This window comes from Calidris pugnax, unplaced genomic scaffold (assembly GCF_001431845.1).
Source record: "Calidris pugnax isolate Ruff unplaced genomic scaffold, ASM143184v1 scaffold26, whole genome shotgun sequence".
Classification (NCBI taxonomy): Eukaryota; Metazoa; Chordata; class Aves; order Charadriiformes; family Scolopacidae; genus Calidris; species Calidris pugnax.
The window spans coordinates 964,325-988,970 of record NW_015090765.1 but is presented as its reverse complement, the minus strand read 5'-3'; the positions used below and the strand labels follow the sequence as shown (position 1 = coordinate 988,970).

Below are 24,646 nucleotides of genomic sequence, written 5' to 3'. Positions count from 1 at the left end.
TGTGCTTTAACTTCGTGTACAGCCCTTGTTTTTTTCCTCTGGGAGGTGAGGGAAAACGACCAAAGGAAAGTAATAGTGCTGTAAGATACAGGGTTAAAGGCATGTACTCAGACAAACCTTACATAAAGATGATGAGAAAATTGGCTATATGAGGATTGCTGGAATGGACTCTGGAATGGGAGGAGGTTATCTCAAAACTTCAGAGAATAGATTCCCAATTCAGTGTTCTTTCAAGTGCCTTTTAAAAATTATTTCTCTTGTCAACAGCACATGCTTAAAAGCAAATGTCACTGAAAAGGAAATGGCTTTTTACAGTGAAAAATCTGTTCTTGGGCAGAAAAGAGAAATCTGCTCTTGTTTCTCTGTTTTATGTGTGTTCCTCTACTTTCAGAATGCTGCAAAAGGATTAATTGATCGAAGGCAGAATGATCAAAGAAAGATTTCTCAGGGAAGATTGGTTCCTCGTTCTGCTGGTTTTGAAAACTCCAATGAGAAGCTCACAGAACAAAAAGAAAACTTTGATCCACGTAAACATATGGATACTTTACCTAAATGCTCCCCTTCAGGGGGTGAAGGTGGCAGAATGTCTCTTAACACTTGCATGAACGTTTGTGAAAATGAACTTGGAAAATCATTCCTCAAGAAAGCAAAAGAAACTGATGTTCCTTTAAGAACCCATCTAGCAGGACCAGGAATAGGAAATATAGACTCAAAACTAAAAATTCCTGTTCCAGAAATGAGGGACCATAAAGTTTCATGTAAACCAGAGTTCAAACTGTGTGGACTGCGTCCTCCTCTACTACGGGCTGTATCATGGGACAGCATGGAGCCTGGACAGAAAGATAAAACACCTTTAAAATTACCATCTGAGGAAGATAAAAGTTTTCCTGTTGGTAATAAATCCAGCAATCAATTAAAAGCATTCAAGGACCTCCAAATCCAAGTTCAACCTGTTCGAATGCAGAAATTGACAAAGCTCAGGGAGGTGAGTCCTAGTCATCAGTTGTAACATTTTTTAAAGTTATTTTCATATCTTACTAGACTTTCAACTTGCTTAGAATTATTTTTATCATTGCAAGAAACACAGTAATAAAAAGGTAAACAGTTTCAGGAAAATCAATACAGTATCATGTTTTTCCTTTCCAACTTTAGTAAATTGTATCCTGTAACTAAATTCTGTGGAATTATTCTTAGTTCTCTTTAAATATGCATCGACTGCACTATGGTCTTCTTCAGTATGCACATATGCTTGTGCATAGCCTCCTGCACAAGCAGGTTTTGATCCCAGAAAAAATTGTAATATTGGTGTCAAGAAAGTACTAATTGCTTTCATTGTGTCAGAAAGATGAGTCTAAAAGACAATATATCTAATTTTTTGCATCATTTACCTGTTCTATAAATAGGAAGCAGTTGATTACCAATCATGTCATTTGTAAAACATTAAAGTTATTTTCATATCTTACTAGACTTTCAACTTGCTTAGAATTATTTTTATCATTGCAAGAAACACAGTAATAAAAAGGTAAACAGTTTCAGGAAAATCAATACAGTATCATGTTTTTCCTTTCCAACTTTAGTAAATTGTATCCTGTAACTAAATTCTGTGGAATTATTCTTAGTTCTCTTTAAATATGCATCGACTGCACTATGGTCTTCTTCAGTATGCACATATGCTTGTGCATAGCCTCCTGCACAAGCAGGTTTTGATCCCAGAAAAAATTGTAATATTGGTGTCAAGAAAGTACTAATTGCTTTCATTGTGTCAGAAAGATGAGTCTAAAACACAGTATATCTCATTTTTTGCATCATTTACCTGCTCTATAAATAGGAAGCAGTTGATTGCCAATCATGTCATTTGTAAAACGTACCTGGGGCTAAAATGATCTATTTTGATTACTAAAGGGACAGGACATCGTTTTGGTATTTTATACCTGGGGCTAAAATGATCTATTTTGATTTCTAAAGAGAATTTTAGATGTGAAGAATCGTTCCTTCCTCAGGATGTAAGGACATTCTGTTTAAAAGGGTCACTTATGCTCTTCTATTTCCTTTGTGTCCCTGTGCTAAGCTGCTTCTGCATCTTCGGAATTGTCCTCAGATCCACAGGCTCTCACAATGTATTGACTGATTGACTGATTTCTGTATGAGTGGGCTGAGACTTGTGTACAAACAGAAATCTTTAACTGAAGTTTGGAGACGGTTGCTATACTCTTGTTTAATGACTTACAAGCCTCTGCATATCATATACTATTTGTGAACTTTCTTTGGATTTAAAAATCACTTTTACTTTGTTCAGCTGAGTGGTTTTGAGTCCTGTATTGGTTGGTATTCTTCCTTCTAAGGACAGTTGTCCTGTCATCCAGGAATACTACCCTTTGCAATAACATTATATTTGCAAGATCTCAGGGGACAGGACATCATTTTGGTATTTTGTTTGCTTATTGAACATTCTTAGAAAGTGTCTGAAGTGTCCAGAGTTTTAAAACTGGGTGTCTCTGAGAGCAAGGGCAGGTAGAGGATGGCCAGACTTACAGTTCCCAATCCTAACATGGTGCAAATATGTCAGTTTATTGAAGGACAGACTTGGACTACGAGATCTACAAACTAATCCGTTGTTAAATAATTATCTAAATGATTGGTAAAAATTAAGAATTAAGACCTAAGAATTGCCTAGTGTATTGAAAAAAGCAGAAATGTCATGAAATGATAAATTACCATCACAAAGCAACTACTACGTATGCATAGCAAAAATGACCTTTAAAAGAAAAAAAGGAAATAGTAGTAGTTACTTTCCTAAGCAGCCTAATAAGAATATTTTCTTTGACTGTTAATGTTTTAAGGTGAACACAGGGCTGACAGGTGAGGACCTCAAATGCTGCACTTTTGTTAGTTCATTCCCATTGTATTGCATAGGAATGGCAGCTTAGTATTCATCTTTTCCTCTTTATACACATAGTCCTAGAAACCTTTAAGCAAAAATAGGAGTTAGAATCAGAAAATTAATACAACGTGATACATAATTCTAGTTAGGTGAGATTTGAATTCTGTCTCCATTGGGAATAGTCTACTTATAAACAAAAGCGGGTTTTTATGCATTTTAAACGTATTTGAGAATATGAAAGTAGGAAATGATGAGATGATAGAAGGAGAAATAAGATAACAAGATTTAATCCTTGAGGGTACGTTCTTCCCTACCTGTAAGGAACAGAGGCAGAATATGGTAACAGTAAAGTATTAACTTGCAGCTGTAGCGTAGTAAACTTCAATGTGAATACATTTTAATGAATAATTCAAAGTGGCAAAGTTCTCATATATCTGATTTTCTGAAATTTCTCTTCTTTCTGGGATACTTACTTCATACTATGGCTGTATCCAAAATTGCTTTTTTTGCTTTCATTTACTAAAACCTTCATTTACCACAACTCAATGTTTTTACTTGAGTAAGGGGCACATGTTGCAAACCTCTGTTTACATGACCTGGAATTTTTTTAAATAAGGCATGTATGAAATTTGAAATATATAATATTCAAGAGCATGTGTGTGAATGTACATGTTTCCATGCGATGTAGCATCTGACTATAACTTAATATAAATATCTCCATTATGATTATTAACTAAAGTAAATGTTATATTTAGTATTCACATGGCAGGGATATTTAAACTGAAATTTCTACTTAATTTACTTAGAAATGTTATTGTTTTTCTTAACAGGAGCATATTTTGATGAGAAATCAAAATTTAGTTGGACTTAAACTTCCTGAACTTAGTGAAGCAGCTGAACAGGAAAAAGGTGCAGTATCATAAAAGCTGGAAGGAGTGTTTGTTTTTTATACACTTATTTTTATAATTGACTAATATGGAGGGGGGGGGGAAATGTCTTTTGCTTCAATTGCAATAGTAGTTGTAATGAAGCAGTCGTGGAGGGGGGTACTAAATGATGAATGAGAGAGGCTAATAATGAAACTACCTGACTTTCTTGATGATCTGAACCAAAAAGATACTGTAGGTATTATTACAACCAAATGAAAAGATACATACCTGGAACAGAGTCTAGCTTGTACTTAATAGATGGAGGACTGTCTCAAGTTTCAGTGACTTTCTGAAAGAACATTTCAGCAGTGATGGATTGAATGGGTGTGACCTCTGCAAGATATTCTGACCATAAGGGTGAATTTGATCCTTGAAAGTATAAATAAGAGATGGAATGCTTTATTCCTGCTTTTTTGTTTTAGTGTATATGTGGCAAACATTGGAATGGCGTCTTCACTTCTGGTCCATACCTCTACATCAATGTGGATAGGTAAAAGTAAGGCCAGAGAAGAGATATAAATGTGATTGAAGGATTGGAAAAATGTGCCTTGCAACAAGTGGGGTTTTTTTTAAGCTCAATTTGTATGATTTTTCATAAGAAAGAGGCTTAGCACTCAACATAAATGAAGAAATGGAAATCTAGCACCAAATATTTTTTCCAGTCTGACACAAGCAAATGAAATGTGATGCTTGTAGGCTCTATTTAAAAATATTCAGAATGGAAATAAAGAGCTAAGATATAATCCTGAGGACAATTCAACAACTGGAAGAATTAAATAGCAGTAGTACTGAACAATCAATTGAAAACATTTAAACCAAAACCGTGTATTGATTTGGAAGTAGTTAAGTCAGAACTTGTTCAGAGTGCTTTTAAAGCTACATCATTAACTGAAACAGAGATGGTTAATATAAAAGGAGGTAAAACTGATTCTCCAAGATTTGATCCAAAGATGTTTTCCACTTTTTCTAAAGATGTTCATTTTGCTAATTCATAGCTTTGCTTTGGAACTGTTTCATAAGGCCTTAAAGTTTCTGTCACACAGAGTGATATCTGAAGTATTACTTTTTATGTTGTCTCTGGAAACAGACTCATCTTCAGTCTGAATGAAACAAGATTAAAAGAGACTTCTTGTCCTCTTTCTGTATTTAGTGACTATATGTTTGGATTCTTAGATATGGTAATATTACTCCTCTCATTCTGCTACTATATAATTTCCCAGAAATTATTTAGCAGGCTCTGTTTGAAAGTGTAAAACATTTGCCATTTTACCAACCTGTTAAATAATTTTGGCAGATTTGAAACTTTTGAGGAAAATATTGTGAAAAACTAGGCATGATTTTATTCAGCTTTTCAGTCAAGATCTCCTGAGCATCACAAGCTTTTTGAAGTCTACTAACTTAACTAAATGACAGCCAGAATATTATGGGTCAGCTCCTTGTCCTCAGTGGGGAAAACAAGTGAGGGGTCAAATCCTTAGTTCATTTGTCAGGGAGACTTCCTTACATTGTCATAAAAGCCACCCTGTCCTTTTTAACTGGAGTAGTAATTTTGTTTAAACAATGGGAAATAGCCACCTACTTAATTATTACTGTTATGAATCAAATATACTGGCTCCATCATGTTTTGCTATCAATGCCAAGTTATTGTGATTATCTTAGTAAACATAATTTTGCATCTACAGAAGTTTAGATAAGTAGGATATATTAGATCTGGAGACATTGTGATGTCAGGCTGGATTTTTATGGGGACACAAATGACTGTTCTTAGCACAGAATTAAAATGTACTAGATAGAATCTCCCATTCTTTTCTGTCTTTCATGTAAATGTTCTCCACATTTACAAAATTTGAGCTTTTCCACACTATTTTTTTTGCAAGTCTAAGAATCTTTCTGTTATGCCAGATGAACAGGAGAGCTGTACATAAATCTTCCCAAGTCTGAGATTCAGACTGGGGAACCTGACTTTCCTATAGGAGAGTCCTTCATTAAATTCTGTTAAGATAGAAGGAAATAAGTGAACTGTTATATATGAAATTAAATAAAATGAAAATTAAAAAGTTAAGTAACATGATTTTTTAAAAAAAAGTTTGAGCCATATCTTGGTCCTTATGAAAGTAAGTAGAAAATGCAATTACAACCTTTATGTCGTGTTTCAATGGACGTGCAGTGCAAACAAGTATATGTGTTAGATTCATCACTATAAATTGTGCACAAAATCTGTAGTACAGTACATTATATTAAGCTTTGTATTGGCAGGTAGCATTTAAAGCCTTAGAAAATAACAGTTCTCTATTACAAAATCTAAGCTAAAATATTCCAGAAATGTCATAACTGTACAGGTAAAGCACAAATGCAGAATGTTAGCTTAGATGTTCCGGTAATTAATTTGGATTCAGTTTGAATTCTAGGAAAAATACTGCAACAATTATTTTTCAGTGCATTAGAGACTGTCAGAGTGAATATTACTTTAGTCTTTCTACATAAAAAATTACAATTATGCTTTTATTGCCATTGCTGAAAAGGAAGACAGGATTTTTAATTTAGCGATAAAGGGAGCATGAGTGATGTATCACCATGTGCAATAAAGGAACTAACGTTCTGCATGAAGGGATGGACCTCTTCTTGTTGTTCACTTTCGCTCCCAGTAGAACTGGGGTGAAATCCTCATTGACATTGAAAAGGACACAGTTAGACTAAAAGGTCTTATTTGGCTCTGAGATGCTATTAATAGTTAATGCATGACTTCTCAAATAACATGAAAGTTTTTTATCTGAAAATGTCTTTAGGCCCTTCACCTCTCCCCTCCCCCACTGAAGAGGAGGAGACAAAGAATAGCTCTGATGTCATGCCCAGCATTCCTGATGTATTGCTGCGAAAACTACGAGTGCACAAATCACTTCCAGGAAGGTAAAAGCTCATTAGAAATCAAAAGACATAATCTGGGGGAAGGCCCTGCTAATGCTTTTCCAGTGAACTCCCTTTCTGGAGTTCTACTCATAGGGGATCCATATTGGTAGACAAATTGCTGCATCTTAAAATGTGCAACAGATTTTTCTGAAAAATTTTGGGGAGTGCACCAACTTCAAGTTACTGGCCAATGTTTTAAATTAGATTGTAAATTCTACATAAAAAGTCTGAAACATAACTTGCATGCTACAGGTACATTTCTCTACCAGTCTGTCCACTCCTGGTTTTCAGGATTGCTGCTGCAGATACAAATTTGTGTTGAAAATGTTAGAATTTCTTTCCCCTAGAAAAATAATCAGGCTAGGTAATGCTTTCCAACAGTAAAAGTCTGTCTGCATGTTGTAGATGTGTAGGGTAGCACCACACAAGAGATCATCTGAAACTAGAGCTATTGTTGCACAATGCAGTGTAACTATAGCAAGGGAATCCTCCCGTCCACACTCTTCTGAAGTGAAATCATAATGGACTCCCTGCCAGGTGTTTGTCCAGACCTTTAGAAATACTTATTCTCATTTTGATTTGAGTCTACTACGATCCAAACTTAACATTTTCTGACAGAATTTAAGTGGAATTCTCCTTTTTGGGGGGAGGTTTATGTTTAAAATGATACAAAAATCCATCATTTCAGAAAATATTTTTCTCTGGCCCAAGAAATATAGGGAAGAAAGCTCAAAGGAAGCTTTTATCACCACATGCCTTGTATACCTTGCACCACTGGTAACTTTAGACACTAAGCATATTTTATTTTGTATTGCATTAGAATAAAGTTAAGCTTCTTCCATATTTCTGTATAAGCCTTTTCTTTGCGATAAATAAAACCATAACAAAAATGTTTATTAGGCATTAAAACAATTCCAAACATATTTTGCCAAAGCTATTCCTAAATTCACTCATGTGTTTTTATACTATAAACATCAGAGGCCTTCAATCTTTTGAAGCAGTCAATAAGTATTCTCTGTGCAGATGAAATGAATATTTAACATTTATTCTGAAGGAACCGTTATATACAAGATTTTATATAAGTGAATGCATGAGGTGAAGATGTTTTAAGAGACCATTACTTGATTGTAATCAAATACTTAAAAGTAATTTCATAGCTAAGTACAAAATAGAGAAACGCTTAACTGGCTTTGAGGATCAGATAATATAGACCTTCTGTTTTTCAGATGATACTCTTTAATCAGTTGGCTTAATTTATTGAATAAATACACACGTGACTTTTCATTCTTACCATCAATTTCTCAGAACATTTTTTCCTCTAGCCAGAGGAAAAACACAAATTTTATCATTCTGTGCTGTGTTATGTAGCACATAAGGATGCTTGAACTTCCTTCAAGAAGGACTCCTCCTCTAGGAGGCTTCCTCCTAGAATAACAATATCTAATATGAATACTAATCCTTTAGGCACAAAATGGTTTTCCAACACAGGGAACATACTGGCCTCCCTTCTTCTAGTCCCTATTCTAAGTATTATTCTACCCAACAAGAAAAATCTGCTGCTCATTGATGCCAGATGCATTGATTTCTATATTTGAGATTAATGGTGCAATGAATATTACAGTAATATTTGCATTTTCTGAAAGCATCATGTCTGCATAGTGCATGATACCATAAACCACAACTCCTATCCCTGGCATCCACTAGAATTTGTGTACACACCTCTCATTTCTTTCAGATGTTTCTTGTCTCTGTTCACTTGCATAAAACTGAACAGGTATCTGATGTTTTGGAACAATTACAGGGAATAAGAACCTGTAAATTCAAACAAATGGGATGACTGCCTTTAAGTGAGAACTTGCAATAGAATGTTGTCTGTCTATCTCATTTCTTTTATAGTAGTCTATGAAACTGCATTTTGGTAACTTTTTCTAGTTTTTATTTAGTCAGTAATCATTCTTGTGGTGGAAAACTCATAAAACTAACATATTTTGTCAGTGTTAGAATCGAGGTCAGAATCATTGTTGGCTAAGTTCTAACAAAGCACGCAAAACAGGATATTTTAGTATACAGTGAGCTGGGGTTTGAATTCTGGCCATCTGTGATTATCTGTGATCATCGTCATCAGGTTTCAACTGTTAACAGAAGGAAATGGAGTAAAGATAATAATCCAAAGAATAGCGTATTGTCATTCCCAACTCCAAAAGGGTACCTTCTGTCTTGCTCTTGTACTCCCAGTTTGTCCCAATGCAGCGCAGATAGCCAGAAACTTTGGTATGTTTTTGCCAGTAGTCAGGTAATACTATGCTGGTGCTTTAAAAAAAATTAAAGTTTAGTCATAATGAGTACAATTGAATGAATTAAACACTAGTTTCACCAAAAGAAATGATAAAATATTTAAGGGATGTCTTTTGTTGTTCTTTTTGATTAAATATTACAAGAGCTTTGTTTTTAGAGGCAAAACTAATTAAAATGTGACTTTTTTGCTTTTATTTCTAGCTCCCCTCCACTTACTGAAAAAGAAGTTGAGGTAAGTATGTTCTTAAACTCTTTTTTTTTGGCATATGCCTCTATTTCAATTGGTTACTGTAAGTCTAAGGGTGGTTATTAGAACCAGGCAGTGTAGGGGCAGGGATGTCCAAAAATATTTCTCAGAAAAAAAAGCATATTGAGCTCAACCAAAATAACAATTTTATGAAATATAGGCAATTGTCCCAGGAAATATATACTGTAAAAAGGTTTAGAATAGAAATAAGCAAAACACTTGTTTGCACTCTCTTCATAATAAAAAACACATTCATTTTGGAAATAATTATAATATACTTAAAGTCATGAAAAAAATTGAGATTAAACGAGACCAGAAACTAAATGAGTTAAATTACATTTTGTATTGGCCAATAGGAGCTTTGGGACAGTTTTTGATTATATCTTGCATTTAGTTTACATAATTTTTACTTTTTTCAGTTCAAGCCAATTTTTTTTTTTTTTAGGTTGCTCTTTAGCTTGCTGGCTTTGTTTCTTCTTTATTTTTATTTTTTTTTTTGGATACCAGTGAAGAAAAAGAAAAAGATTTTTATTTACATAGCTCCAATCTAATGGAGCTGTTGGTGCCTGTGCTTTGCAAAGTATTAATCCTAAGAAATAATGCATCTGGTAAAGAAGGAAACAGTCTTTAAAAGCAAGGTGCAAGAGAATAAAAATGTTAGCACTTGGGCTTTTACTGGTTTCAGTGGTAGGTGTTTATCCCTTAGGTAAAACAATGCTAATGGTGAGCTCATCCCTGGATTTCCTCTGCACCGACTATCTGTTTAAAAACCTTGGGGACCCTTGGAGGAAGTCCAGCTGGAAAACAGATCCATTGTCATTCTGATACTTCTGGTAGACTACTTCCTTCATTGTGTCTCTGCTGTACTGATCTCCCAGAAAAACATTCAGGAAAAGAGACAGCAACATTTTTATTCATATTTTAGAGGAAGTAAAGGGGAGTGATTTTTGAGACAATCTAATTTAAAAAATATTTCCAATTTTCTGTTTCAATACTTATTTAAGCACCAAAGTTTGTTAAACACATAAATTATTCATAAGTTATTGGAAGTTTACATTACTGTCACACTTATTTTAAAATGTCTTTTTTAAATCCAAACAGAATGTATTTGTACAACTTTCCTTGGCCTTTAGAAATGATAGTTATACCTTGGAATCTAGAATTAACCAAGCAGAGAGAGAGAGAAATCTTACTGAAGAGAATGCTGAGAAGGAACTGGAAAACTTTAAAGCAGCCATTACGGTAAGAAAACAACAATAATATTTTTCTGATCTATAGTGTACATGAAAGGGCACACACATTGGAAATAGGTGTGGCTACATTTGCTTATACCTATTGTAAATTGAGCCCCAAAAGTTAATTTTATGCCATTTAAGCTACTTACCGAGGCTGCCTACCACTCTAAACAAGAGGGCATTTTCTGCCAGAGTGGGCCACCATTGCTGGAAATGCATAGAGGATGTTGCCCTAAGGCTAACACATTTCATGAATAAATACTATGAATTTACTGTTCAATTATTGGAATAAACTTGTGACAAACCTAAGAGCATTTGGAACTGCAATTTGAGCTCTGATCTGTGCTCTCCTGGGCAAGGCCTTCTTTAGCGGTAAATTTGAGGTGCTCAGTTAGCTGAGATACTGAAATGATCTGAAGCCTGAGTCCTTAGATTTGTGACCTGGAAGACCTCTTAACTGCAGATAAGGGAAGGCAGTGCAGGAAAGGAAACAGCGAGGATTACTTAAGGAATACATGCAATTTCAGATCAGGTTACGGGCCTGAATGAAAGGCCCAGGTTATGGGCCTTTCATTCCAGCCATCTCTTCTGTTCTTTTATGAGCAAAATTTTTCAGTCCTTCCTGCCAGCTTTCTCTGGATTTTCTAACTGAAATGACAAATATGTCCAGTGCATAAGTGTATGTATTGATTGACAAAAAATGGTTAAGAAATTGCAATTGCCATTTGATTTACAGGCTATATTACTTTTATTACGCTTTTATGTTTGGAATTCTTGAGACGTAATATCTTATTTTCCAAATAAGTGAAGTATCATGAAACTGAAAGAACATAAATGGCCTTCTTAACGCCTTGTGCCCAGTGAATTGAAATGTTCTTTGTGTTTTGGCAATTATTTGTAAGTACTAGTTCAAATAAACTTGGCATTTGTAAAGTTCCCAGGTAGCGAGTCATGATTCATCATTGAGTTCAAATGGAAAAGTATTGCAAATGTGCTTAGCCCTCTTTAACTCCCTGAATAGTGTGCCTGCAGTATGCAGTGAAGCACCACTTTGAAACAAAGCAACCTTCTCTAGGTTATCTCTGGTGGTAGTGATGGCTCTCCTCTGGGGCTAATTTGTCCGTGTGTAGTTCTGCCTAGACATCTCTACCCCACTTCTGTGGCTCAGCCTTCTTCACCTGAACTAAAAGTGGCAAGACATGATAATAAACCCCATGCATTTTCTCTTTAGTCTTCAGCTCACTTATGGCACCACTATGAACACAGAGAAGCTTACCAGAAGCTGCTGGAGGATATTGCCGTTCTGCGGCGCTTAGCTGCTAGACTCTCTAGTCGTGCTGAGATGGTTGGAGCCGTTCGCCAGGTAAGAACATCCTGGTATCTAACATGTATCCTGGCTGCACATGTTTGCTCTTTCTCTTTTTCAGCCACAGCTGGAGGTTATACTAGCCCTTTGAATTTTATTTGCCATTTTGACAGATTAAAGGCATTCATTGTAGTGTCAGAGAAGACGCCATTTCAGTCTGGAAATAGAATTCAAACAGAAGGAGATTACCCATGAAGCTATTCAACATCTGTCTAATAGGAGCATATATATTATTCAGAACTATAACTGCATCACAAGAAACATTTAAAATCAGTGCAGCACGAAGAAGAAAACTTTTCTGGGTCGAAAAGCTCATCTAGTTTAGTCAATTGTTTTTGGCAATAGCTTAGTCAGACAATTGTAAAGCGAATAAGAACAGAGCAAGTACAAATGAGAACACAGCAATCCCCTCCTTGGTTCAAGACTGTTGCTTCTTCCTATTAAAATAACTAGACTGATGCCAATGACTAAGACCTTGAAGGGTTTGAAAACAGATGTACATATACCACATAACTAATAAGAAAGGCATGTTGACAGACTGTATAAATGTATGACGAAATAAATTATTATATTCTGTGGATATACATGAATGCATGTGCATTTGTGTTCCAATTACCCTAGGAATTTTCAGTGATGGAGGCATCAATATTTCTATAAGAACAAATATTCCAGATTTAGCCCTGACAGGGAACATACATATAGAGGCAAATGATTTGTTTGAGAAGTGTAGAGATTACCTGAGTATTACTCTCTTCTCTTCCTTAGGAGAAGCGTATGTCAAAGGCAACAGAGGTGATGATGCAGTATGTGGAAAATCTGAAAAGAACGTATGAAAAGGATCATGCTGAACTTATGGAGTTCAAGAAACTTGCCAATCAGAATTCTAGCAGAAGCTATGGTTCATCTGGTAAAAAAAAAAAAAAAATAATAAGGGTTTGTCTTGCCTCTGTACAGAGAGGTGTTGGTGCTATTAATGATAAAAAGTGAAACATCTTGAAACCTCTTCAGGAAGCTCTGATCTGTAGGAGTAGACTTGAAAAATTTATAGGTATAACGATTGAAATGCTTAATATAAGCGACACTTAATGCTACTGTGCAGTAATTTAAAGTCACTATAGTTTGCCAAATTCTGATGAGATCCAATGACAATTTCATTGGCCTCTTGCACATATGCGTAGCTTGCAGAGTTTTAACACATCTGCCTCTTAAGTAACAAATGAAGGCAAAATTTAATCATTAAAAAGATTTTTTTCTTTTTGAAACCCTTTCTTTCCTAGTTTGCTGGAAACTGAAATATGAGTATTTTGTTTTGCAAAAAACATACACACAGAGGTAAATAGTGGGCTTTGGTGTGATCTCAGTAAAGATAGTAATGGTTTGATTTTTTTGCAATTATTTCACATTTCTTCTGTGGGTGTAATTGAGACCAGAACTGTATGACAGATAAATATGCAGTCACTACAGACCTTGTATGAATATACTATATCTGAGTTTGAAATACAAGCAAGGGGTTAATTAATATTATTTATAGATACTCATATAGTCTAAGACTGTTCTTTATCTACTGTTTTCATGCAGAGGATGGAGTACCTCGTTCATCTAGATCCATGTCTCTTACTGTTGGAAAGGTATTTCTACAATATAAAGAGAATGAAATGAACATTTTATGTACTGAAATTTGTCTACATGCATTCACTTTTATGTGTTCAAATCATAGTGCTGGTAAATTCTCATGTAGTTTAGTGGAAGTGTTTTGTAACTTTGGCTACATGATTAATTGTGACTTTGTGCAATGATAATGCTTACTGTGAAGCTATAAATTATTAAGGGACCTATTTATTGAAGAGTAATTGTATTCCAGGCGACACACCTGTGGTCCAGAGAATGGCTTAGGTCCTGTGCTTTATTCTAATTTCTCAGTGAGGAGGCTGAACATTGAATATGATTCATTTTCATTGTCTTAAGAATTGTATCATATTCACTGCAGCTTATATGTAAACGGTTATTTTTAAGTGGGGGTCATTTTTCAGTTAGTGTAAAAGTATCTTATTTGGTTTGACAAAGCATTCAGAGCAAGAGGTTATCTCAGATTGTTTTGACTTGACCAATTAATAACTCTAACATAACCAGTGCTCCATTTCTGCAAAACTTCCGAGTGTTGGAGATCAAGTTTGTTATAAAAATTCCTAAAACAACCAGTGATTTGAGACAGCCAAGTCCCAGTGTAACCATTATGAGATTTGGTGGTCAAAGTTATGATATTCTTTCTAGTATTTCTTTTCATCTTTTTATTTGTTTGGGTGGTAGTTCTTTAGATTTAGTTTATCCCTGTCACCTCGGTGCTGGATAGAAAGAATTAGAGCACAGAGCATGCTGAGGGCAAGACTGGATTTCAGAATGAGATGGGGGATATGCATTGAGATGAAACTGTTAGATGCTATATGTGCTGGATTTTTCACTCAGTGGGAGGTGTAGATTTCACTACGTGTATGTCATAGGATAAAGTATTTGGCTACTTACCTAATGAGAGCAAAAACTCACATGATCTATACTTGAGCTAAAATATACTGTGTAAAGCTAGCATGTGTTTATCATAGAAAGAATTTCCATGGTCTTTAGGAAATGTAAGCTATGTCATGTGATGCTAGATAGATATCTGACAACTCAAGGGTGGAGACAAGGGAACAGATGCTATTGTTTCTGTAAGTTATAATTTGTAGGTTTAGAAATAATTAATATATCATAGCGGGTACAGTATATCATAATGGGTACATAGCAAGAGAAGAGTTTCATGTGTAACTACATTATTTGCCAGTCATTGGGACACTGTCACTTCAACTAGTATCATATACATCTGGTTTAACCAAAGATAAGCCTCTAGTAAGAACTGAACTAGTATCATATACATCTGGTTTAACCAAAGGTAATAGCCTCTAGTAAGAACTGACAATAACAGCTCAGAACATACCTGTTGTGTCTTATGCTATTGGGATTTCAGTGTGGAGGGAAAAGAGAAGCATCCCAGTACACTGCCTCATTTCACACTAAGCACTTGCCACACCAGACAGCACTAGAGGAAGTTTTGGGGAAAACTACAGCCCTAGCAGCCATTCGTCTCAATTTTGCTCCCAACTCTCCTTTCCCCCAGGGGACATTAACCTACATCTTTGCTATACCTATTAACTTGTAGAATTGTTCTTCAGCATATCTTGTTGTATGATAGAAAAATAAAAATGTTGTTTGTCACAGAATATGCCGCGGAGGAGAGTCAGTGTTGCTGTTGTTCCTAAATTTAACTCCTTAAACATTCCTGGTCAGTCACCAACAGCTTCACCTATACCTTCAATGCCTTCCCTGGTAAGTAAACCCCACAGTTTAAAGATACTGCCTTTTGTCTAAACCACTTTTGCATTGGACCAAGCCACACTTACTAAAAAATGAAAGCTTTTTCATCGGTTTAATTTATTTTGACTCCATCCTAGTGAGGAGGATATTCTAAGGTAATTGCTTTTGTGTAAGGGACATATGCCTTTGGAAGCTACCTCTATAAACAATCACTTTGGACGCAGAGCCAAATAGGGCTTGCTGGTGATTCAGAGCCATTAGACATTAGTTTAGGCAATTTGTCTTTAATCTGTAGTAACATACTGGAAAAATGTAGTAAAATTAGTTGTCCGCTGCAGGAGAAAAGTTTTAACTAGAATCCATAGAACATGATTAGACTGCTTAACTTCATTGCCAAAAAGTCCACTAAACAGAAAAATATGTAATTAACATGCAGAAATGTATGTGGTACAACTTTAGAAGTTCTGTCATGATCTGAGCTTAGTGGAGCTATCAGCTCTGTGCCTCGACTTTTTGTTTACAATATTTTCATGAATTAAATGAGAATCTAATCTGAACCTAATAAATCTATATAAATGCTTTGGAGGAAACCTGCAAGGCATGCCAATGGTTCAGAGATGAGCTAAGATGGCACATAACCTGAAAATTATGTGGTTTTCTCTTTAAATTGTAGGGCTATTTAAATAAGGGGCGTTGCTGAGAAGTTAAATCCATTTTAGTTCTAAGAAAACAATCTATTTGTGCAATCTAATTACTGTGCCCTCAGAGTCAATTGTTTCAGGAGCCAAGAGTGTTTGTTTACTATGGTGTCTTATAATTTATTTTGGTTTAAAATTTTCCATTGAAAGATTAGGTAACAAATACATTTCCTAAGATAATATGGAGAGAAGCAATAGAGTGATTTTACTGCTCAGTGATTAATATATGAAGAAGTCTTTTATTGGAAAAAATAAGCAGGGTAGAAGAGAATGTGGCAGAAAATTTGTCTTAATGTGCAAGTCCATTGTTTACTGTGGTTAGTAGGAGTAATTTGGAAGCTCTGCACTAAAGATACATTGACTTTGTCATTTTACTGAAGACTCATTTGAAATTAATTCATGGGTGTAACATTTATTGCTGTTTTTTCCCTTACAGTCTGAATCACCTAGTAACGGAAAGAGCAATCTAACATCTACTCCTGTTCTGCCAGCACTTTTAGAAAAGTGAGTTTTCTCTGGTTCATCTCATTACCTATTAAATCCAGGTATGAAATGAAAATGATATAATTTCTGGCAGAAGTTATACCAAGGCATAAGGCATTGAAATCAGTGACACAATATTGGCTTAGGTTGATTCATGATCCGGTAACTGTACTTCACTATGTCACCATCATATTGTTCATTTCATATTCAAAGAGTTTTAATTGGCTTAGGTTGATTCATGATCCGGTAACTGTACTTTACTTCACCATCATATTGTTCATTTCATATTCCAAGAGTTTACAAGCAGTATCAGAACTAAATTAAGCTGGCTGTGATCATTAGAACTCGTCAAGTAAAACTGCAGCAGAATATAATCTTCTGCTATACATTTACACATTTGAATAGGCCTGCCTTCAGAACTGGACAAAACTAAGAGTATTGCATGTGGCTTTTTAAAAAATATGTTTCCTGGCTTCAGAACTGGACAAAACTAAGAGTATTGCCTGTGGCTTTTTAAAAAATATATTCCCTGGAATTAATTAATGTTGTATCTAAAGTTGGCCACATTCTTGAAATGTAGAGCTTCTGTAATAATAGAATACAAAGATGAGCAATAGAGCTTCTGTAATAATAGAATACAAAGATAAGCAATAAAGAATCATGGAATTGCCTAGGTTGGAAGAGACCTTTCAGATCATCTAGTCCAACCATCAACCTAACACTGACAAAACCCAGCACTAAACCATCTCTCTCAGCACATCTGACAAAACCCAGCACTAAACCATCTCTCTGAGGACATATCTACTTAAATACCTCCAGGGATGGTGCCTCAACCACTTCCCCGGACAGCCCATTCCAATGCTTAATAACCCTTTCAGTGTAAAAATTTCTCCCAATATCCATCCTAAACCTCCCCTGGAGCAACTTGAGGCCATTTCCTCTTGTCCCACCACCTGTGACCTGGGAGAAGAGACTGACCTTTGCCTCTCTACACCCTCCTTTCAGGTAGTTGTAGAAAGCGAGAAGGTCTCCCCTCAGCCTCATTTTCTCTGGGCTGAACAATCCCAGCTCCCTCAGCCTCTCCTCATAAGATTTATTCTCCAGACCCCTCACCAGCTTCGTTGCCCTTCTCTGGACCTGCTCCAGCACCTCAATGTCCTTTTTGTAGTGAGGGGCCCAAAAGTGGACACAGTACTTGAAGTGAGGCCTCAACAGTGCTGACTACAGGAGGGTGATCACCTCCCAAGTCCTACTCACCACGCTGTTCCTCATACAGACCAAGATGCTGTTGGCTTCCTTGGCCACCCGGGCACACTGCTGGCTCATATTCAGCCAGCTGCTGACCAAGACCCCCAGGTCCTTTTCTGCCAGGCAGCTTTCCAACCACTCTTCCAATATGAACACATGTGAGACTGGAATGAGAACAGAAGGCATTTTCAAGCTGTTCTACAAGGTCCTTGTAAGCAGTTATCGTTATGGGTGCAGGTACTGTAGCATTTGCAAACCCGTGTGCATACATACTTTATTTATATGTATAATCAGCCTAGAAAGCCACAATGAAAAATTGTCAGGCACCTTTCCAAATACTTATCTCTTTCAGGAAATGTTGCACATTCTAAGGAAGCTGCTTGATGTTTCAGAAGTAAAACTTACTAAAAAGTCACATTAATTTTGTCGTTGTTATTATTACTACTATTACTGCTACTTTGATTGTTTAGACTGTTTACAATATCACAATAAAATTTCTGCAATACTAATTTAAATTCAAGTTTGTTAGGATGCTTTAAACAAGCAAATTAAAAGCCTTAAAATATGTAGAACTTACATCAGTACAGACTACTGATTTCCACATATTGTTCCACATCTGTATATATTCCACATATATTTAATGCTGAGCCAGGAAAAAATTTATCTTATCTCTTTTTTTATTTCTGTGCTAAACCAAGACTGAAAATATGCAACAATTGGGAAAACAAAAATAGTGAACTGTGGCATTAGTTGTTACAAGTCACCAGAACTCTGTAAGATCTTTTGAAACTCTACAGAAATTCAGTTCTGTACAGAGGGGGGAAGGAACCTGCCTTATCAATATTTCTTACTGGATCTTAAAAAAACCAATTGTGTTATCAAGTAACAGAAGTAGAACTTGAAATTCAAGTTTGGGTGCGACTATGCATGCATGGGACAGCTACTAGAGCAGTGTAAAATTGCATAGTTCAGCAGTTTTGTATATTCAAGCACTTCAAGCTTATATTCATGGTGTGTTTAAAGTCCAAGTGAAAATAATGTTTACTCTTAACATGACTTCTTGAGAGAAAATCCATTGCCTACAGATGGTGTCAATCAGGATGAATTATTCTGCCATCGATTTTAGTGTCAGAAAAATAAGGTCTATAAAAAGGGTTAGATTCTAGAAGCTGAAATGAGATCCACTGTTGAGCTTATTAAACCTTGACTTTGAAGGACTTGCTAGGTCATATCTGAATCATTTAAAGTCTCTGTCACAGACAAATAAATAGGGACAGGTGAGCACTGCAGAAAAAAGAGCAACATATAATGGCTTATCTTTAGACTAATTGTCAAAAGCTTTTAATTAAGAAATGTTTTAGTGACAAAAGCTATGTGTGTGTTTGTATTTTTTTAACCTGTGCATCAGTTCAACAGAGAGAAGTACCTAAAAGGCAAATAAGAAAAAAGTTATGTTAAATTAATATTTGATATTGTTTCTATCATGTTTCTCTGATGAAGCAGGCTACAATTTCTAAGGTGATTTGTAGAAAGTTGAGGGAATTATTTTAAAGAATTGTAAACACCATGGAAAAGCCAGGAAACGAATGCTCTTTTCTCTTTTAAAGAAGAAAGAAAATGCAAGTTTTAATACCTTGGAAACAGATTAATTACTGTTCTTAAATTACAACATTTTGAAACTAAAACTTTGCTTAGTGTTTAGTTTTTTTCTGTTGTAAGACATTTTATTTCTCTGATGTAAATTCAAGAAGAAAAATCAGGACTCACAAGATTTCATGTGATTGTTCTTGTTCAGTATGCTCCAAAGAGAATACTTGCTAGTGCTGTTATTTTCTGTTTGTCTGTTTTGCTTGAAAGATTTCATGTGATTGTTCTTGTTCAGTATACTCCAAATAGAATACTTGCTAGTGTTGTTATTTTCTGTTTGTCTGTTTCTTTTGCTTGGCAGTGGTAAGTCTAATGGAGAGCCTGACTGTGAAACCTCTACTTCTGTGCTGACACAGAGTGGGTTGGAAGAAATCAATCCTGAAACTAAAGCCAAGATAGAAGAGGAAGCATATAACAAAGGGTGGGAATATTTTATGTGAATTAAATCTGTAAATATGTGCTACCAGATGAGGACACATGTTTTTATAATGTAATTTTAAATGTAAAATGATTGACGTAATCAATATGAGCTCCTAGAAGACAGTCATAATTGAAGGAATTTGGGAAACAATGTGAATAAGCTTCATATTTGCATCGTAGCTGTTCACTTTCATCTTTCATTAATGTTAGCCAAACTGTGGGAGAGCAGTTCTATCAGAGATTCAGAGCTGAGTGGGTGTTCTTATGTCAACAGTCTTCAGCTTCATGATAATCTAAAACAACATTCTAAAATGTTCATTCTGAAAAGTGTACCTGGAAATGAGTAAAGAGTAGGTATCCTCTTTTGTGGTAAACTCATGTCGTTTGTGTCACAAAGTGCTTTACACAGCATGTTTTAGGGCAATTAACAGCTTTGGGATCTGTTTCTGAATGTCAGGCAAAGAACACCGTACTATGTAAAGAGTGAGACAAAATTTTTTATCCTTTCCTGCAGAATCCCACAAGCCATCTATCTTTAGCATGTATTTGCACTTGTTCTCCAGGAAAATAAAATATCTAGAGGGTGTTGAAAATGATTGATAACTAATAGAGAAATACTTACCAACTCTTTTACAATAGACAAAAGTTGTGCTGTGCTGAGGACAGGAATCTCTTATTCGAGTGGGTGTTGGCCTCTTCTCCCAAGTTGATAATGACAGGACCAGAGGAAATGGTCTGAAGTTGTGGCAGGGGAGGTTTAGATTAGATATTCGGAAGGATTACTTTACTGAGAGAGTGGTCAGGCACTGAACAGCCTGCCCAGGGAGGTGGTGGAGTCACCATCCCTGGAGGGATTTAAGAAACATGTAGATGTGCACTTGAGGGCATGCTCTAGTGGCATGTTCTAGTGCTGAGATTGTAGGGGATTTTTGTGTGTGTGCAGTTGGACTCGGTGATCTCAGAGGTCCTTTCCAACCATGATGATTCTGTGATTTGGTAACAGAGGTAATAAAATCCTCTGTTAAAGAAAGGTGGCTCTCTGTGTGCCATACGTATGGTCTTTAGCTAGTTTTTACTCTTGTCTGGGTGCTACAACACTGCTACTTGTGTTTTATTGAATGTAACAAAAAAAGCTAGTATTTCATTACACAGGAACAGGCATATACAGCATGCTAGACTAAGAAAAGTGTTTTGTCTCTTAAAGCTATCAGGAAGGCTTGAAGAAAACCAAAGAACTTCAGGAACTGAAGGAAGAAGATGAAGAGACACCAAAAGAAAGTCATGATGAACATGAAGAAAGTGAAAATGAAGATGAGATAAAAACCCTGAAAAACAGGTGAGACAATGGTGTAATATGTCCATACAAGAGGTACCACTTTTTTCTATTTGTGGTACCCAACCAGGTATTTTATACTATTACCTTCACATGTTTTCTTCCAGTCCAGGGAAGCATATTTGAAATAACAGTATTTTCACAGAAAGGCATATTCCAAGATAACATAGTTGGAAAATGGAAATCTTTCTATTTTGATATTTCAACTAAAATAGCATATTGACATCAAGATCCTTCATCTTGATGGGATTTCGTTATGATTTGATATAAAAGTATTCCACAAAAGTTCTTTAGCTGCCAGAATGTATGACTCAGTAGGCATTCATTGTCTCTTAAACGTTGTAATTCAGGAATCTAATGCCCATATTTGTGCCATACGTCATTCCCAAAGGATCTGCACAGGTGAGCCTTTCAGTAAATCTACAGGATGAGTGCAGGTCAAGAAAAGCTCCTCAGCTATGATGGACTTGCTCTGACTTGGACAGGCAGGTGCCTACTCTCTCTGGAAGCTGTGTAGATGCAGCAGAACAGCACTGTGCTGGAGTTCCTACCTTTCAGCAGAGTTACACGTTTGCTGCATTCAGCTGTGTCCAATGCTCTGTCTGTACTAGGGGGATTCTGAATCCTCTGCTTATTGTCTTACCTGAAGCATTTAATGCCTAACTGGAAAACTTTTCTGAAATTTTCAGCTTTTCTTAGAGTTAATTATTGCATCTCCTTGGTGTTTCTACTACCCAATTCAATATACCTGCAGTTTCCTGGACTTAAAAAGCAAAGAGACTTTTGCATTAGAGATTAATTGAATGCTGGCCAAAGCAAGTAATATGTCCCATCACAAGCTAAGATAGGAATCCTTATGTGATCCAGAAGAATTAATTTCCAGTCCATAACCATTATGGTTGTAAACATCTTTTAATTTGAGATCTCAGCCATGTTCAGAGTGGCCACCATCTCAGTAGTCATGAAACTCTTAGGAAGAAATGCAGACTTTTACATCAGATCAATCTCTGAGATTTGCCAGTTGACAAGAGGGAGAAATAGAAGTCAAGTTTACAGTCTTCAGCCATCTTGCAAATATCACCCATATCTGAGTGTACAGGTCTGCTTAAAAGAATTGAGCTGTCTGATTCTTCTTTGACAGGGTGTTTGTTTCTGGAAGAAAGGTGGTGCACCCTACATCTATGAAGCTTTTCAAATTAAAAAGTTCAAGATAATAAATTTGCATCTGATTAATATATAACAGTTTTCTTTTAATTTTACAGCAGGCTTGAAGTCATCATTAATTATTTACATATACTGTACCCCAAACTGTGCAAACACTGGAATGTGGTATGGCTTGTGGTGGCTGCGATCATCATTTTTGCCGTGGTGTTGGGCATCTACCATTCATACAACTCCTGTGATGAAAAATCAGAGGGACCTGAAGGGAAGGCCAGCTGTTCTGCTGCCCATCAATCTTCCTGGTGGAACTCAGGATTTCAACATGAGCAACGCACTGAATAATAAAGGCACAACCATGTATTTATGGTACCCGAGCAAGTACGTACATTAGAACACAGTTGTTAAAGGTAGTGCTTAGTCATCCTTATGATTGTTAAATGTGATCTGTTAGACGAGTGAATTACTCCACACCATCAGGTTGGGGGATACATTGTGAACGTACCTTGCCAAAATGACAATCTGGTAAATAATCCTGTCTGTCCTCTTACTGTAAATGAGTGATAACAAATAAAGGAATATTGAATCATGATAAGGTTGTGGCAGTAATCAGCAGCCAGCAAGACACTGAAAAGAATGATTTGCACAGGACGTTGACATCTCTGCTATGATTTTGAAGAAAGTTTTAAAACCTGCATTTGCAGTTAGTGCTTTACTTTGCATTTCCTGCATTTATTGGTGATCGTTTAAGTACTAATGGCATTTAAGTCCTTTGGGTTTTAAGAGCCTAATTCGTTTTCCTTTTTCATGATTATTGGGTAGAAATTGAAGTTCTTCTATGGAAAGTTAGAATTATATTATCAGACCAAATGCCTTGCTGATAAAGTAATTTTATAAGAGGAATTATCTGTATAATTACTTGAATGGAATACTAATTACATGCAGAAATGTGTTCTATGATATAGTTTAAGAACGGAACCACCACTTTTTTTTAAAAATGGGATGCACGCCAAAAAATAAAATGAGGTCTAGGTGGCACAGTCGATACTGTCAAATAAATCTGGGAACTTCTGATATATCAAATAGACATGCTTTGCAAGAAATTTGCATATGCCCCGCAGCCTCACTACTAGACAAAAAGTAATTGTTGTCTGGAAGATGAGATGTGTTGCCCAAGCCCAAAATACAGCAGTCTTGATGCGGGAAGAAATCTTCAATTCTTTATTTAAAAAGAAAACAGAAAAAACTCTTCCAGCCTGTGTAGGCAGGCGCTCTGCCCTACCACTAGTACTGGAAATAGATATCCTTTGAGATCTGCACTAGGAACACAGTTCTGCACACAGCCAAAACCCTTCCAGTGCTTAGATGAATCAGGACATGAAAGCAGTGAGGTCTTTGAAGACGTTATTGCATGTTTTTAGCAGTTCCTTTTCAGAATCTGGTGCCAAGTATGTAACTGTTCCGATACACTTTTGAAGCTGAACTATCAGGTCATGATAGATTAATCTTTTGCCCAGATTTTTTTAGCAGTTCTGCCTATTTAGGAGTTGTGAGTTCTTAGACAAGAACATGAAAGCCTGGAACTTTTTGACAAGCAATTTCAAAATGGTGAAGCCATTGTCTGTAAAGAACCACACCACTTAAAGCTGAGACCAAACTGCGTGTCACTTGAGGCGTACCGTACGTAGCTGCTGAACATCACTTCTGATTGAAGATGAACTAGGTTTGTCTTTTCATAGCTATATGCTTGAATCTAACCACAATATCAAAATCAGTGTGACACTTGATTGCACTCGTGTCTTGCATTCTTCTGGCGTTTTCTGACTGATTAACAGGTCTGTTTATCAACAGGAAGGACAAGAATGTTACTAAGTACTGTAATTTCAGTTCAGATGAAGTTAGTAGTGTCTTGTTTTCTTTTGGTGTAAACACTGAGCCTCAAGCTAACTATCAAAGAAAACATGTTTCTAACTCAGTCAGAAATTTAATTCACTTCTCTGGCACTGGTAACAAGTATCCTGCTGGTGAATTTTGTTTCTTACATCTTTAGCCACATGTTTCTTAAGAGACATTTATATGGAGAAATTAAATAAAAATATTTTTTAAAATAATTTAAAGAAAAAGCAGACCACTACCACTTTGGGGGGGGAGGTCTATAAGGCCTTGGGAGGTGTGATTTTTATTTTAAAGTATATATTGTTGAGGAGTAGTGTGCTTAAGGAAGTTCAAAAAGGATAATGGGAAAGTGTCATTTGGTCTAAAATTGTAATTGGTAAAGAATAAGACAAAAGAAGGTTTCTTGCAAATTACTTGGTATCTGTTTGGTTCAGTTAGAATATCTGACTATGAAGAACTACTGTGACATTTCATGTACTTTCAGTATTTGAAGAAACTTGTCAGTTGCTCTTTGAATACTTTTTCATTAAAATCCGCTTCTTTAATTTAATATTTAAA

At 35.9% G+C, this 24,646-nt stretch overlaps 1 protein-coding gene across 14 annotated transcripts in view; it reads left to right on the top strand.

Moving 5' to 3' along the window:
• Nucleotides 1–24,626, top strand: part of MRVI1 (murine retrovirus integration site 1 homolog) — a 122,148-nt gene extending 97,522 nt beyond the window's left edge. For 13 of the 14 annotated variants that reach the window (XM_014966722.1, XM_014966715.1, XM_014966743.1 and 10 more), the window contains 13 exons: nt 392–985; nt 3,712–3,790; nt 6,597–6,717; nt 9,214–9,244; nt 10,361–10,501; nt 11,726–11,857; nt 12,626–12,767; nt 13,439–13,488; nt 15,110–15,217; nt 16,340–16,407; nt 19,583–19,702; nt 20,906–21,037; nt 22,297–24,626. In XM_014966722.1, coding sequence (XP_014822208.1) covers nt 392–985; nt 3,712–3,790; nt 6,597–6,717; nt 9,214–9,244; nt 10,361–10,501; nt 11,726–11,857; nt 12,626–12,767; nt 13,439–13,488; nt 15,110–15,217; nt 16,340–16,407; nt 19,583–19,702; nt 20,906–21,037; nt 22,297–22,537 — 1,959 coding nt within the window. In that variant the 3' untranslated portion in view covers nt 22,538–24,626. The remainder of the gene's footprint in view (nt 1–391; nt 986–3,711; nt 3,791–6,596; nt 6,718–9,213; nt 9,245–10,360; nt 10,502–11,725; nt 11,858–12,625; nt 12,768–13,438; nt 13,489–15,109; nt 15,218–16,339; nt 16,408–19,582; nt 19,703–20,905; nt 21,038–22,296) is intronic. The other variant, XM_014966759.1, reaches the window with a different exon arrangement.
• Nucleotides 24,627–24,646: the final 20 nt, after the last annotated feature.